Here is a 15,206-nt window from a genome sequence, read left to right on the forward strand (position 1 = left end):
TGGTCCCTCTTCAGACCATTCTACCTGCTTATCCCCTCTACACACACTGGCCTCAGGACCTTGGCAACTGCTATCTCTATGCTTCGAATGTTCCTTTCTTAGCCCAGAGAGCTGCACAGCTGACGCCATCAGTGCATGCCAAGGCCCCTACCTGAGGCGGCCTGACCTACCCCCACCTCGAGTGTTCAAGTTCTCCTCCGGCCATGGGCATAGCTTTTTTCTGCCAGTGGGCGCTAATCCCAGGGGCATGGCTGTGTGTCCCCTCACCTGGAATGAGGCCTGATGTGCATGGAGCAGGTGCTGAGGACCCGTCCGCTTGAGCTGATGTCTGTGATTCTTAAAAAAAAAAAAAAGATTTTAAATTGATTCTTAGAGAGTGAGGAAGGGAGAGAGAAAGAATGAAATATCTCGGTGAGAGGGAAACAGATTGACTGCCTCCTGCACCTACCCTGACCAGGGATCGAGCTCGCAACCTCTCGGTGCACAGGATGATGCTCAACAAACGTAGCCACACCGGCCAGGGCTCGAGCTGATGTCCGATGGCACCTACTCCCCTGAGGGCCAGGAGGGGACCTGGAGGAGGCTCCTTCGATGCCTGAGGGCCTGTTCTTCTCTCGCAGGAAGCTATGCCCCAGACGTCCATCATCTGCTCCAGCGTACTTGGGCCCAGCTGTAGTGGACAGGTGCCGCCTGGCATGGGGGAGCGAGGAGGTGGGGCCAGCGGCTCCGGGGACCTCATCTTCCAGGATGGCCGCCTCATCTCCGGGTCCCTGGAGGCCTTGATGGAGCACCTGGTCCCCACAGTGGACTATTACCCTGATGTGAGTGCCTGGGCCTGGTGGTTGGGGGGTTACCTGGGCTGCAGGGGTAGCTGCTCCTGGACAGGGAGGGAGTATCAGGGGAGGGGTGTGGTGGGCCAGGGGGAGGGCCTGTGGCCTCCAGGAAGGTGGAAGATGGCCCTGGTGGTGCCAGCAAGCAACAGGTTCTGTGCAGGGGGAGGAAGTGGAGTCTAAGGGCCAGCCAGGAGCTGGGGAGTCCTATGAGGCCTCAGCCTGCACGTGCCCCGACCCTGAGCTGGGAAGTTTGCTTTGTGCACGAACCGCCACAGTCCAAAGTGAAGAGGGGACAGCCCTGCACGACCGCCAGCATTCGGACCCGCCAGCACCCGCACTGCAGGGCCAGCATCCACCTACCGGCCAGCTCCGCCCTCTTCACAACATGAGACGGGCATGGCTGGACCAGAGAGAAAGAATTCCCTAGTCATGTGGGGGTTCCCTCTGCCTCTGAGAGCCGCGGGCCTGCCTGCTCCCTTTGAGAGCCAAGCTGCGCTGGCCCTTCCGGCGCCCACTTCGTCCCCAGGGTAGAGCTGGGCTTTGTGGCCTTTGTGAGTCAGACGTAGCCTATGGGAAGTGGGGGAGAAGCCTGGCTGGCGTGGCTCAGTGGTTGAGCGTCGACCTATGAACCAGGAGGTCAGGTTCAATTCCCGGTCAGGGCACATGCCCGGGTTGCGGGCTCGATCCCCAGTGTGGGGCATGCCAGAGGCAGCCGATCAATGATTCTTCTCTCATCATTGATGTTTCTCTCTCTCTCTCTCCCTCTCCCTTCCTCTCTGAAATCAATAAAAATAGATTTAAAAAAAGAAAGTGGGGGAGGAATCCCCTCCCCCCCCAATGCCCTCCAGCTTTTATCTGATGGTGCTGGAGACCACTAAGCTTCTGGGGAGTTCTGGCTTACCCACCAAGTCCGGACACCACCTCCCTGCTGGGGTGCTGTCTACTCTTCCATCCACAAAACCCTTATTTCCATCCACAAACCCCTTCGTTCCATCCACAACCCCCTGTCAGGGCCTGCTGGGGCGGCTCCCTGTCACCCTGCAGCCCGATGCTGAGGAACTCCCTGAGCCTGCACTGCAGAGCCCGGCGGTGAGGGCGCATGGGGTGGAACAGGGCCTCGGCGTGGCAGCTGGGCACAAGCCCACTGCCGGTTAGTGCCTGCACAGGGCCTGGCAACAGTCCCTGACACAGGTACAGCCCCTCGCCCTCCGCCCCCTGCCCCAGCCGGGCCCACAGGGCGGGCCAGTGAGGATCTGGAGAAGAAGCAGGCTTGGAGCCAGGCCAGGGAGCACGGTGGGCTGGGCAGCAGGCTCACCCAGGCCTGGAGAGTCCTGCCAACATCCAAGGCTGGGTTAGCGCCCATCTTGGGGTAGGACGGAGGGTGAGGAGAAGCCCCGTGGAGTGAGACTGCGGGGGGCTGAGCTCACTGGGGAGGCCTGGAGCCGCTGCAAAGTGGGGTTGGTCTGTGCCTTGCAGCCAGGGGGCATCCACGGTGAAGTAAGCCACGCAGAGCCACGCCGCTGCCTGGTGATGCTGGGCTTGGAGCCAGCAGGGCCGAGGGGAGCAGCAGGCATGGGGCCCCACCGGGCTTGACCCACACTTCGCCCTCTCTCCCTTTCCTTTCCTTTTCTTCTTCTTCAGAGAACATACATCTTCACGTTTCTCTTGAGCTCCCGGGTCTTCATGCCCCCTCATGACCTGCTGGCCCGTGTGGGGCAGATCTACCTGGAGCAGAGGCAGCAGCTGGAGGCCGGGTCTGAGAAGGTAAAGGCGTGCTGACCTGATGCACCTGTCGGTGCCCCGGCTGCCCCACGCCCGCTCCGAGAGAAGCATGCTGAGCGCAGCTGGCAGCATCTGGCTGAGCCTGGCCTGGCCCTCCCTGACGTCCGGGGCCGTGCTCACCTCCCAGGGTGCGGGCATACTGCTGTGGTGGGCATGCACACCCCTCTCCTGATCAGGGCCAGTACCCCCCAGTGGAGGCCTGGCTCCAGTTGGTGCAAAAGAAGCCAGAGGGGCCTGGGTCCCTGCCTCCTCTGGGGGTCGGGTGCAGCACCCTCAGGCTGGTGTCTGCTCATAGGAGTTCTCAGTGACTCAAACAGGGCCATTTGCCACTGTTGTCCCTTCTGACAGAGCCAGGCTGTGCGCAGTCAGGATGGTCAAGAAACCGCAGCTCCGAGGCCCTGGGTCTTAGGGTGAGGTTTTAGAAGCCCAGGGTCTGGTACAGAGGGGTGGCAGGCAAGCTGTCAGAGAGCTGGCAGGGCCTCCTGGGGCTGCACAGAGCTGGCCTGACCGGGGACTGATGACCCTCCCTCCACCTTCTTCCCCGAGGCCGGCTCTGCAGGGCTGCGGCAGAGGCCTGTGAAGCTGGGCCTTCTGAGTCTCCTCTTCAGAGGGGCTGTCCCGGGCGCTGTGGGGCACGATGGCAACAGACACTGGCTGAAGTTTGGGGTTTTTGAAAATGAGTTCACTTAAGTGAAAAAGAGAATTACCTTAAGGGTGTCAATTGATGGTCATTGGCACCAATTCAATGCCAACAAGAATCTCTAATTTGGGGTGTGGTGAAGAAGGAAACTTCATTCAGAGCAAGCAACTCAGTTATGAAACAGCATGGCTGTGACAACAGCACAGTGTGGGCCAGTCCGAACAGTGTCACAGCTCAGGCACGAAGCAGCACGCTGGGAGGCAGCTCTGGGTGCTGTGGGTGCTCTGGCCAGTCATTGCCGTTTCAGCTCCAGACAGGGAGACGCAAGCTTCAGTGGAAAGGGAAGGTAGGGCCCCTCCAACACCAGGGGAGCTGACTTATATAGAGAGAGGTCCCTGCCCCTAGTCCCTCATTGGTCGGTCCTTATGCAAATGAGAACTCCAAATCCTCACAGTTTGATTGGTCCAAAAAGCACTGCCCTGATTGGCCAGAATGGAGCGGCTCTGACTGGTGCTAATGGAGATATAGCTGCACAGGTCTGATTGGATGGGGAAAGTGTCGTCCTATTGGTTGAAATAGGATCCAGGAACTCCTTTATAAGGCTTGGCTCCAATGGCAGGAGCACAGTGCAGATGGGCAGTTCAGTGTAGGCTTCTCCCTGACGTGTGGCTTGCGTGAGAGACCCCTGTTTAGAAACAGCTGCTTGGCTGTTTTTTAAAAATGTGAGCCCAGTTAGCTGCCAGGAGCCCTTCTGGGTAGGTACCTTCTTTCTCAGGGTCCCCAGGGCGAATATGCAACAAAGCAGGTATGACAAAACTGCAGGTGGCCCTGTTGGGGGCCATCCCCCTCGCCCAGTGGTCCTGGGGTTGGTGTACCACTTGTCTTGTCACGCACTCTGGTGGTCAGGCCTCACCTGTGCCTACCCCCAGGCCATGCTGAAGTCCTTCTCAGCCAAGATTGTGCAGCTGCTAAAGGAGTGGACAGAGGCCTTCCCCTGTGACTTCCAGGACGAGAAGGCCATGGCTGAACTGAAGGCCATCACTCACCGGATCATGCAGTGTGATGAGGTGAGGGCCTCCCGCGGCTGGGGTGGAGCTCCGTGTGCGTGTGTGTGTGCGCGCGTGCGCGCGCGCGTGTGTGTGTGTGTGTATGTGTGCGTGTGCGTGTGTGTGTGTGTGTGTGTGTGTGTGTGAAGGTTCCTTAGGGACAGCTCTGGCCCTGCTCTGGCCCTCAGATCCCTCCTTCACAGGACAGCCCGCTGAGCCAGCTGTCCAGAGGGCCTCAGGAGCCCACACTGTGCCCCGCTCTGTCAGGCCTAGGTGCTCAGGGCAGGTTTGGGTCGGGCATGTGGGCTCAGCGTTGGGCATGTCCCTGGAGATGGGGTGGGTCCCTCCCGAGAGGTGGTGTCCTCCATGCTCCCTGCCCCGCAGGAGAACGGCACAGTGAAGAAGGCCGTTGCCCAGCTGACGCAGAGCCTGCTGCTGTCCCTGGCCGCCCGGAGCCAGCTGCAGGAGCTGCGGGAGAAGCTCCGTTCGCCGGCTGTGGATAAAGGGCCCATCCTCAAGGCCAAGCCCCCGGCCTCTCAGAAGGACATCCTGGGCGTGTGCTGTGACCCCCTGGTGCTGGCCCAGCAGCTGACTCACATTGAGCTGGTCAGTGCGCGGGGGCCGCTCAGGCGGGCTGGGTGCGCGGACTCCTGCCGGTCCAGAGCCACGAGAGCCCCCACAGCGTTCTCAGTCTCAGCACCACAGGGCTCCCTGCTGGGCAGGCGGGGTGTCAGGGGAGGCCGCTCCCGGCCCCATCACCGCCTCTGGCTGACTGTCCACCTCGCAGCAGGCTTCTCTGTGCCTGACGTCCGGGCCCCCGGGGCACAGCAGCCCTGTGCTAAGGGGAGGGGGAGGGTGGCCAGGACTAAAGTGGCCCCAGGATGGGGGTGAGGGGCTTCGAGGGGGAGAGCCAGTTCTCCTACTGTCACCTCACCCTGCCTGTGCCTGGGCTGGGCAGGTCCCTGTACATGGCAGCCACAGACCCGAGGCTTCCACCCCACTCGTTGCAGCCCTGCTCCCTCCGCTCCAGAGGAGGGCCTTCCAGACCCCTGGGGTGCTTTTGGAGGGGCCTGGGCAGAGATTGCCCATTGGTGGGGTGCTCGGATCAAGGAGGGGCCCTTGCACACGCCTGCAGACTAGTTCTGACTGCTGCTCCGAACACGTCCTGCACGCCGAGTGTGGGGCCTCCAGGCCAGGGGCTGATCCCTCCTGTGCTGTCTCCCGCCTGCCCCAGGAGCGGGTCAGCAGCATTCACCCCCAGGACCTGATGCAGATCGTCAGCCACATGGACTCTCGGGACAAGCACAGGGTGAGGGGCTGTGGCCTGCGGGTGGGCCTGGACCTCCATCCCGTGCAGGGTGGGCAGAGACCCCACGCAGCACGCCTGAGCACCTCTGGGGTGTCTGACACATGGATGCTGTCTGGCTTCCTGGCACCTGCTCCAGGGGGTCAGTGGAGGCCACACAGGGAGATGCATGCTGGGAGGGGGCCCGGTATTCCCAGCCTGGCCTCCAAGGCGAGCCCTGGGCATTGTGGAGCCCCAGGCTAGCCAAGGGGACCTGTCCAGTTGCCCCCACTCAATGTCACTTGCAGTTTCCTCCTCTGGACAAGGTCCCGGCCCCTCCGTCTTGGGGCAGGGCCGGCAGCACCACCAGCAGCGTCCCTGGGCTTCCTGTGACCTGCTGTGTCCTCCCCAGTGCCGAGGGGACCTGACCAAGACCTACAGCCTGGAGGCCTACGACAACTGGTTCAACTGCCTCAGCATGCTGGTGGCCACCGAGGTGTGCCGGGTACGCACCGCCCAGCAGCCACGGGCAGGGTGACCGTCCCTTCCCCACCCCCACAGGGCTGCCCGAGACACCCTCAGGTGCTCCAGCCCCTCAGGCGTTGAAACTTTGCAAGTGGAGATAAGGAGTCTCCGCTGCCAGGGCCTTGGAGCTGCTGCCCCCCTGCCCCCCACACGTCCAACTGTGAGGCCTTGAATTGCGACGGAGACCCATCCATGGAGTGCACCCTGTGCCCAGCACCGTCTGAGCTCATCCGGGGCCCCTCAGTCCTCTCGCCATCCTCCTGCCCTCTGCCCCACATCAGACACGCCGCAGCTGTGTTTCCTGCCTCTGCAGCCCCCCCCCCCCCCCGCCCCCGGGTCTGACAGCTCTGTGGGCCCTGGGGCAGCTCCAACCCGAGGCCCTCAGGGGCTGGTGGTGGAGGGCATGGCCCCTCGTGGGGCCCACGCTGAGGCTGCTGCCGCCCGCAGGTGGTGAAGAAGAAGCAGCGGACCCGCATGCTGGAGTTCTTCATCGACGTGGCCCGGGAGTGCTTCAACATCGGGAACTTCAACTCCATGATGGCCATCATCTGTGAGTGTCCGGCCGGGCTGCCCACCCAGCTCCTCTCTGACCCACCCGCCCGCCCTGACCCTGCCTGCTTTTCTCTGCAGCTGGCATGAACCTCAGTCCTGTGGCTCGGCTGAAGAAAACATGGTCCAAAGTTAAGACGGCCAAGTTCGATGTCTTGGAGGTAGGCACCCAGCCCATCCTGTGTGGGCCTCCATCACACTCGCAGTGCAGGCGGGGGCTGGGCTGTCCGGCCTGCCCAACCTGGCTACGCTGGGGACCGGGTCGCTGCAGCTGTCCTCGGCCCTGACTCAGTCAGATCTGGCATCGCCTAAAGCTGCTTCCGGGGAGTAGCTGCTAAAGAGTTCAACAAACATGGGCCCCCGAGCCCTGCAGTGGTTGATGCTAACTCAGCAGACATGGGCCTTTTCCTGGCCCAGCTTTCCGAGGCACCAGACCCTCTGGCTGGCCCGGGGGCTGACGGGTGAGTTCACGCACAGCCTGGCCCAGATGTATTTGACCACGGAGTCTGTTTTTCACAAATGTAGAGCTGGTGGGTGTTGGGAGTTGCCAATCTAAGCAGGGGGGCAAAGGAGGGTTTTGAAAGGAAGGAGGAGAGAGCAGGCCCAGCAGGGCAGGGAAGAGGCATGGGGGGTGGCTTCTCTGCAGCTCTCCCGTGACGCTCAGACCCAGACCCAGACGGCCCTGCGCTCAGCTGGCACCTCTGGGCCCCCTCCTGGAAGGGAGGCCTTTTCTGGGTGACAGTCCGAGCTGCCCAGAGAGGAAGTGCCGTCCTCATCAGCGGACTCTCTGCTCTGTAAAGGGGGCAGGGGAAGCGCTGCCCACCACATGCATCCTCCCTCCCTCCCTCCCATCTGCGCACAGCACCACATGGATCCTTCCAGCAACTTCTGCAACTACCGCACGGCCCTCCAGGGGGCCACTCAGAGGTCCCAGATGGCCAACAGCAGCCGAGAGAAGATTGTGATTCCTGTGTTCAACCTTTTCGTTAAGGACATCTACTTCCTGCACAAGATCCACACCAACCACCTGCCCAATGGGCACATTAACTTCAAGGTGAGCTCAGCCCCACTGTGGTCCAGAGGGAGGGGCGGCTGTCCCAGCACAGAGCAGGGCGGACCTCCCGGAGGGCCACGCCCAGGGCAGGCAGGATCCACCTGTGCAGGAGAGCAGCAAGGCATGGCCCCGAGGCGAGGGCCTTTAGGACGGGCAGCTCCAAGGGGGGGTCACACTATGTGACCTCGAGGTGTGAGGGGGGCCCCACCCTGCTGGGTGGGTGACCTGGTTATAGGGCCTGGAGCCACAGGAGCCTCCATTCGCCCGGGACACTGGTCCCAACACTGATCCCACGTGGGAGAATCAGGACGGCTTTAGGAAAGAGGGACTCGAGCAGGAAGGAGGAGGCAGCAGAACTCCAGATGGAAGCAGAGGCCTGTCTGGCCAAGGCAGGAGGGTAGGACAAAGGTGCTTGGGGAGGTGCAGGGGGAGCTGGGTGTCCAGCGCTCACCTCACGCAGGTCAGGGTGGGATTGGGGAGGTGCAGGGGGAGCTGGGTGTCCAGCGCTCACCTCACGCAGGTCAGGGTGGGATTGGGGAGGTGCAGGGGGAGCTGGGTGTCCAGTGCTCACCTCACGCAGGTCAGGGTGGGATTGGGGAGGTGCAGGGGGAGCTGGGTGTCCAGCGCTCACCTCACGCAGGTCAGGGTGGGATTGGGGAGGTGCAGGGGGAGCTGGGTGTCCAGCGCTCACCTCACGCAGGTCAGGGTGGGATTGGGGAGGTGCAGGGGGAGCTGGGTGTCCAGCGCTCACCTCACGCAGGTCAGGGTGGGATTGGGGAGGTGCAGGGGGAGCTGGGTGTCCAGCGCTCACCTCACGCAGGTCAGGGTGGGAGGGGGTTATGGATTCCCACACGGGCCCCAAAGAGTGACATCATGACGTGTTCAGATTGGTGGCGCTGTGCTGGTCTGGCTGGCTGCCTGTCTCAGCTAGGGGTCAGGGATTGGGGTCCCGGGGCAGGGGAGGCGCAGACCCTGCCGCCAGCCTGATGGCCCAGGTGGAGGGCAGGACGGCGTGTGCTCTGGGACGCCTGCTGGCTCTGACGCTGCCCAGCGGGCCCCGTGGCCATGCAGTCAGCTGTGCAGAGCCGCCGCCTCGCCGTGCTGGGGCCAGGCAGGGAGCAGCACACGGCCCTGATCAAGGTGACAGGGACCGCCGTTGTCCTCTGCCCCTTCAGAAATTTTGGGAGATCTCCAGACAGATCCACGAGTTCATGACATGGACACGGGTAGAGTGTCCCTTTGAAAAGGACAAGAAGATTCAGAATTACCTGCTCACGGCGCCCATCTACAGCGAGGAAGGTGAGGCCGCCCCGCACGGCGGCAGCCCCATAGCACCTGGCCCCGACGCCCCCTTGCTGGGTCTCCATGGGGGCTGATCACTATCCCCACACCACACAGGGAAGCCCGGCCACGGTGAGTTCGTGAGGGTGGGTTGTGGGCAGAGGACAGATGAAGGATAAGGACTAAGGAGACCAGGCTCCCGAGGCCACTTGAGAGCCAGGCGGGTCCGGGCCAGCGCTCAGACCAGGCACCAAGCAGGGCCCCGGAGCAGGTAGCTGGGAGCGCGGGGCCTCGCGGGGCCTGGGGCCTCACACGGCGGAGATCCGTGGACGAGCCCCGGCCGAGGCCACTGCCCCTAGGTCCAGGAGTCCCTTCTTCGCCCAGCTGCACCCCTGCCATGAGGGCTGGAGAGGGGACAGCGGGGACAGTGGGTGGGCTGACCTCATGCGGACATGCGTCTGAGGGGCCCCCCATCTCTCAGCACTCTTCATCGCCTCCTTCGAAAGCGAGGGGCCCGAGAACCACATGGAGAAGGACAGCTGGAAGACCCTGAGGTAGGAGAACTGAAGGGGCCACCCCAGGCGAGGAGGGGAGAGGAGTGGGGGGGAGAGGACGGGCGACATGGACCTGCCTTCTGAAAGGCAGCTGAGGGCACCCCACACACGGGAGGAAGGGGTCTAGGCAGCTGCCAGGGGAAGGAGGCTGAGGACCTGGGTCTGAATGTCCTGCCTCCTCCCCCAATGGCCGGGGCCTGGAATCCAGGCCTCCCAACCGCTGGGGAAGGGCCTGCCGGCCGCTGACCCTGTGCCGTCCCCTCTAGGACCACTCTCCTCAACAGAGCCTGAGGCGTGGGTGCGGCCTGCGACCGAGGACGCGCAGGAGAACCGAGCTTTAACCTTGACCTGGGTGGAGATGGGCGGCCTCACTGGTTGGGGCCCATTTTGTATATAACTTTTATGGAAAAAATGGTGATTATTTCATGCATCAACCTTTGGCGCAACGTGTTTTTGTTTCTTTTAAATAACAGGGCAGCGCCCTGGTTCAGGGAGGGGTGGGGAAGGAGTATCATGGGAGAGGGCATCCATGATAACATCTTGGCCTAATGAAGCGTAGATTTTTATTTTCTACTTTTGATTATATTCACCTTCTGAGAAAATATTTAAAAAAAACCCAACCAAAACCCATGTGAGCCCTGCCTGCGTGGACGCCCTTCCAGCCAGTGTCTCGGATGTCAGGGCTGGTGCCTTAGAGGGTCCCAGAGGGCGGCCCGCTCTGCTCGGGGCGCCTGCCCACAAAGCCTGGGCCGCGAGCTTCCAGGTTCCCACAGGCCTTGGGGGGCCAGGAGGCCTCGTTCGCGTACTTCTGGAAGCAAACCTTGGAGAGCGGGCTTTCCAACGTTTACATTTTCCTTTTCCTTTATCAGGGATTTCTGGGGCCGGGAGGGCGGGGACACCTGGCGGCATACTTTTCTGTTGGAACGTGTCTGGCCAAGCTTTCTTCAACTGCATTTTAGGAAAATAGAAAATCCAGAACAATGACAGGCGAGGGGGGTGGGTTGTCAGTCTCCTCGGTGTGGGTGGAACACGCACTGCCCGGCACTGGGAGGTCGCTTCCACTCCCAGACGCAGGGAGCACACGCCACGGGGCCGTCCGACGTCCTGGCCGCGGGCCGGTGGCCGCCCTGCTCCCTGAGCGCGGGAGGCGGGCCACCCCCGCGGACTGCGTCGCCCTCGCGGCTTTCCTTTGTGCGTGGTGTGGAGCCCCTCACCCTGGTCTCTCCGCACGCCTGGCTCTGCGGAGCCTCCAGCGGGAGGCCTGCCAGCTGCTGCTCCCACCGCTCCCAGGACACCTGGAGCGCGGGCCAGGCCTCAGGAAGGGTGGCTCTGTGGCCGCTGCCGCCGCCACCTGTAACTGGGTGGAGCGAGAATACTTACACTGTATTGTCACAGTGTTTTTGCACTTTCCAGATGTCCTAGATAGTACATATTGTATACTGATAGTACATATTGCTTTGTTTATGTATTTGAGATAAAGGCTTAACCCTGAGAGTCTATATTTGGAATACGCGTTAGAGCATCTTCTGTCCACGTGTAAGGAGTTTCCCGTCACCTCCACGTCGCAGGCCCAGTTCTGTGCTCACCTCACCTGTCCGTGCTGCCACTTCATCTGCCCAGCTGGGTCCATCTCCTGACTGTGACGTGTTGGTATTTTGAGATGAACTGTGAGCATCAGGCTGTACTGTGACACAGCATGTCGGCTGTTGGTGTGACTGGACATACTTGCATCAATAAAAGAACATGTTGCTCCCCTCGTGTGCCTGTTCTCTGCAGCCGGGCCGCTCACCCGCACCGCATCTGACCACGGGCTTTCCAGGTAAAACGTGCGAAACAACACTCCACAGGTGGCCTGCTCCGGTCCGGCGGTCCTCCGAGTCAGATCCCAGGTGTCAGCAGCTGCTGTGCGACACGGCCATGCCAAGTTGGGGAAACCCCACTTAACTGAGATTGTCAGGGCGCCTCCCCTGCAGGGCCAGCCAAACACTCAGAGTCACGGGCACCGTGGTCTCTTCCGGGCGGGGGAAGCTGGGCACCTGAGGAGCCGTTTGCAGAACGCAGTCCTAGACGGCGGGGGTGGGGGGGTTGGGGGCTCTTTGTGTTGTCGTGAGTCGCCTTCAAGAGCACTGAAGAAAAGGGGGTTAGGGCACGTGAGGGCCTGCGGAACTGAAGGACAAGGAGACTAGGAGGGAAGCCGAGCTCCCACCTGCTTTTCTCTGGCCTGTCCCACTGCCACCCGTTCACAGTGCCCGGGCCCCTCAGGTTCACGGTCAGAGCTCACCAAACCTTCCTGCTCCTGAGAGCTAACTCAGCCCATGTAGGTGTGTGCAGGGTCTGTCGTGCGCACTAGACTAGCGCTGCCCAACAGCCCCTGGTGCTGAGACGGAATTCCTGTGTCTGTGTCCTTACAGCAGCCGTGAGTGACACAGCAGCCGTGAGTGACACAGCAGCCGTGAGTGACACAGCAGCCGTGAGTGACACAGCTGAGCACTGACATGCAGCCGGGTGTACGTTCGATAGCTGGTGGCCACTGTACTGGACAGAAGGCTGCCTCCTTCCCCAGGGCCCATGGTCAGCACACAGTAGGTGCTCAGGGGCTTGTGGAGCAAACAAGAACACCGGAGAGGATGTGAATTTGGAGAAAGGGCATCACTTTTTAGGTCTTTAAACTCAGTGGCATCCTGATTTCCTGATAAAGTTAATTTTGGGAGTTGATCCCATCTCATCTGAGAAGAGCAGCACATGTTGGCTCTGCGTCTGGAACGCGGAGCTCTGGCTGGGAGTGGACGGCGGCTCGCTTGGCTGGCTGGCGCTCTCCCCGTCACCCACAGCCTGGGAGCTTGTTTGGAATTAATGCTCAGGGCCCCACTGCACCCCTGGGCGTCCAGGCAGCGAGGGGGGGGGGGTGGCGGGGGAGGGGGTTCTGCAGGAATTGGCTCCTGCTCACCCTCACAGCCCCTCTCCCAGGAACTGTCTCAGTCACAGCACGCTCAAACCGGCCGCACGCCTGCACCGTCCTGACAGTGCCGTCCGGTTCTCACACATTCGCGTGCTTGGGGCCTCCTCATGTCCTCCTGGAGGGGCACGCTCTGCTCCTCCAGGCCCGCCCTCCTCCGCATTACCCTGCTGCTGTCTGCCTCCTGCACGCGCCTTGGCTCTCGCTGTGTGGGAGCCCCTGTGTGGCTAGAGGCCAACCTAGCGTGCCGTTGCTAACGTCATGTGATGACTGAATATCACCCCTCACTTCACACACGCTCCAGGCACAAATCTGTGTTACAGATCAGACGTGACTGGAAGGTAAGCTAAGGATCTCCACTAAGGCCAAGGAGACCTCTGTGACAAAACTAAGATTATTTGTGAAATATACACCTACTACCCCTGTAAGTAAAACGGATGTCTGATTCCTTAGGGAGGCGAGACAGGCTGAGGGTAAGATTTGAGTTCCAGTGCCCAGCAGAGTCCCCTTGGACAAGCTTTTTACATTCTTCCGCCTCCGTCTTCTCATGATGAACATGGAGTTACAACACTCCACCTCATGGGGCTGTGACGTTACACGGCAGGAAGTGCGCACCCGGCTCTGAGCAGCAGAGGTGGCAGCTGGGGGCCCGCAGTGGCACCTCTGCTGGCACTGAAAGCCGCGCCTCCTGCAGAGCAGGCGCTTCTGGGAAAAGCGAAGCAAAGGATTGCAGTGCCCTTCCCAGAGAACGCAGGGCCCGGCCAACACAAACACTAGAGCTACCGAAGAGGCACTTGCGCGTTAAATTTAACCTGTGTATCAACATTTGCACAAACTGGGGAGTTAAACCACCTTCTAAATAAAAACCCACTCCCCACTCACAGGGTGGTAACCTCAGATTATGCCAACGCCATTTCTATCTTAACTGCCCAAAGGGAAGTCATGATACTGAGAGGAAGGTGAAGAGCTGCCAAACACCCCACAAAGACCCCCCCCCCCAACCTAACCAGGACTCTGGGGTACAGATCAGCAGCAGGTGGGGAGGCAATGACGTTGTCAAGGATGTGAGCGAGTTCTGCAGCCGTCCGTGTCTGCCAGTGCGGGAGACTAGTGCTGGCGTGTGGAAATCAACGGGTGTTTTGCGAAATTTACAAAGTCCAAGTGGAGGCAGGAACCCAGAGGGTTAGGGACACTCTGAAACCGGCTTTTACCCTGAGGATAGAGAAAAAAGGGCCTGCGTCAGAAGGGCCAAATAGGAGGCCCCGGGCGCAAAGCCGGCACCCTCTGCATAAGAGTAAGTTGAACTAAAATACTCCACCCCAACCCTTCCAAAGTTAAAAAAAATGGCCTGTTTTGAACCTCAGTATGAACGAAGAGGACAATTTTACCCCCAATCGTTTGTAACCACAAGTCAGTGAATTTTACTACGTTTTGCAACACAAATCGGCAGGAAGTGCGCACCCGGCTCTGAGCAGCAGAGGTGGCAGCTGGGGGCTCGCAGTGGCACCTCTGCTGGCCAAAAAACTTGGAGAATTTGGTTAAAGTGGCCCTGAAATGGCTCTGCCCCTAAGTGATGCAGTGGAAGCAAACATTCTGACCTGTATTCCAGTTTGAAACAGTGTCTCTCCTGAGCTGTGTCTAATCTGTTAAACCCACTCTTTGGATTTAAAAATGAATTTTCACTTCTAGAAGAACCAAACAGAAGTGGTGTGTTGTTTTTTTTTGTAAATACATTTTTATTGATTTCAGAGAGAGAGAGAGAGGGAGTGAGAGAAACATCAATGATAAGAGAATCATTGATCAGCTGCCTCCTGCACATCCCACACTGAGGATTGGGCCCACAAACCAGGCTCGTGCCCCGACTGGGAAACGAACCATGACCTCCTGATTCATAGGTCGACGCTTAACCACTGAGCCACGCCGGCCGGGCCAAATAGAAGTTCTTTCCCAGATCCATTTGGTCACAATTCTTAAGAAATTACAGAATGTAACACAGAGACAGACTGGGAAAAGTGAAATTGGTTAAGAGACAGAGGATACAACAAGTTCAACATAAGTCATCAGGGTTACAGGAGAGGGAGAAGGAGGCGGAGATAATAGAAACATAACAGCTGAGAATCTTTCAGAATTGATAAAAGGCAACAATCTAAGGAGCCCAGAGAATCTCAAGCAGGATCAGAAAAAAACACACAAAACTGCACACAGATATGTCACAGTGACACAGAACAGAAATAAAAAGGAAAAAGAAGTTTGATTACCTACAAAGGAGTATCATAGCTCACTTTACAACAGAAATAGTTGAAACCAGAAGACAATGAAGTAAACATCAATGTGCTAAAACAAAATTTTCCAATCTAGAATTCTATATCCTTCAAAAAACAGTTTGAAAATAAGATAAATATATTTACAAACGAAAATGAAGTTTGCTCTTAGCAGATCTTTACTAAAAAAATTCTAAAGAATGAATTTGACCCCTACTGCATACTATACACAAAAATTATTTCCAGATGAATCATAGATCCAAATATGAAAGGCAATACAATAAAATGTCTAAAAGAAAATATAAACATTTCTTTACTTTGGAGTATGTAAGTTGTTTTTTTTAATTGGACACCTAAATCACTAGCCATAAAAGAAAGAAAATTGATAATTTAAACATTGTTAAAATTAAGAACTTTTGATTATTAAAAGACTAGTGGCC

At 59.0% G+C, this 15,206-nt stretch overlaps 1 protein-coding gene across 1 annotated transcript; it reads left to right on the top strand.

Annotated features, from left to right (window-relative positions):
- Positions 1–611: 611 nt before the first annotated feature.
- On the top strand, positions 612–9,925 carry RASGEF1A (RasGEF domain family member 1A). The gene is made up of 12 exons (XM_008149109.3): positions 612–821; positions 2,475–2,597; positions 4,185–4,322; positions 4,686–4,907; positions 5,536–5,610; positions 5,999–6,091; positions 6,559–6,661; positions 6,742–6,821; positions 7,523–7,714; positions 8,890–9,013; positions 9,477–9,549; positions 9,816–9,925. Exons 1-12 carry the CDS (start codon positions 627–629, stop codon positions 9,838–9,840), a joined length of 1,443 nt encoding a protein of 480 aa, XP_008147331.1. The 5' UTR covers positions 612–626; the 3' UTR covers positions 9,841–9,925.
- The last annotated feature ends 5,281 nt before the right edge of the window (positions 9,926–15,206 follow it).

The sequence above is a fragment of the Eptesicus fuscus genome, chromosome 17, assembly GCF_027574615.1.
Source record: "Eptesicus fuscus isolate TK198812 chromosome 17, DD_ASM_mEF_20220401, whole genome shotgun sequence".
Lineage (NCBI taxonomy): Eukaryota > Metazoa > Chordata > Mammalia > Chiroptera > Vespertilionidae > Eptesicus > Eptesicus fuscus.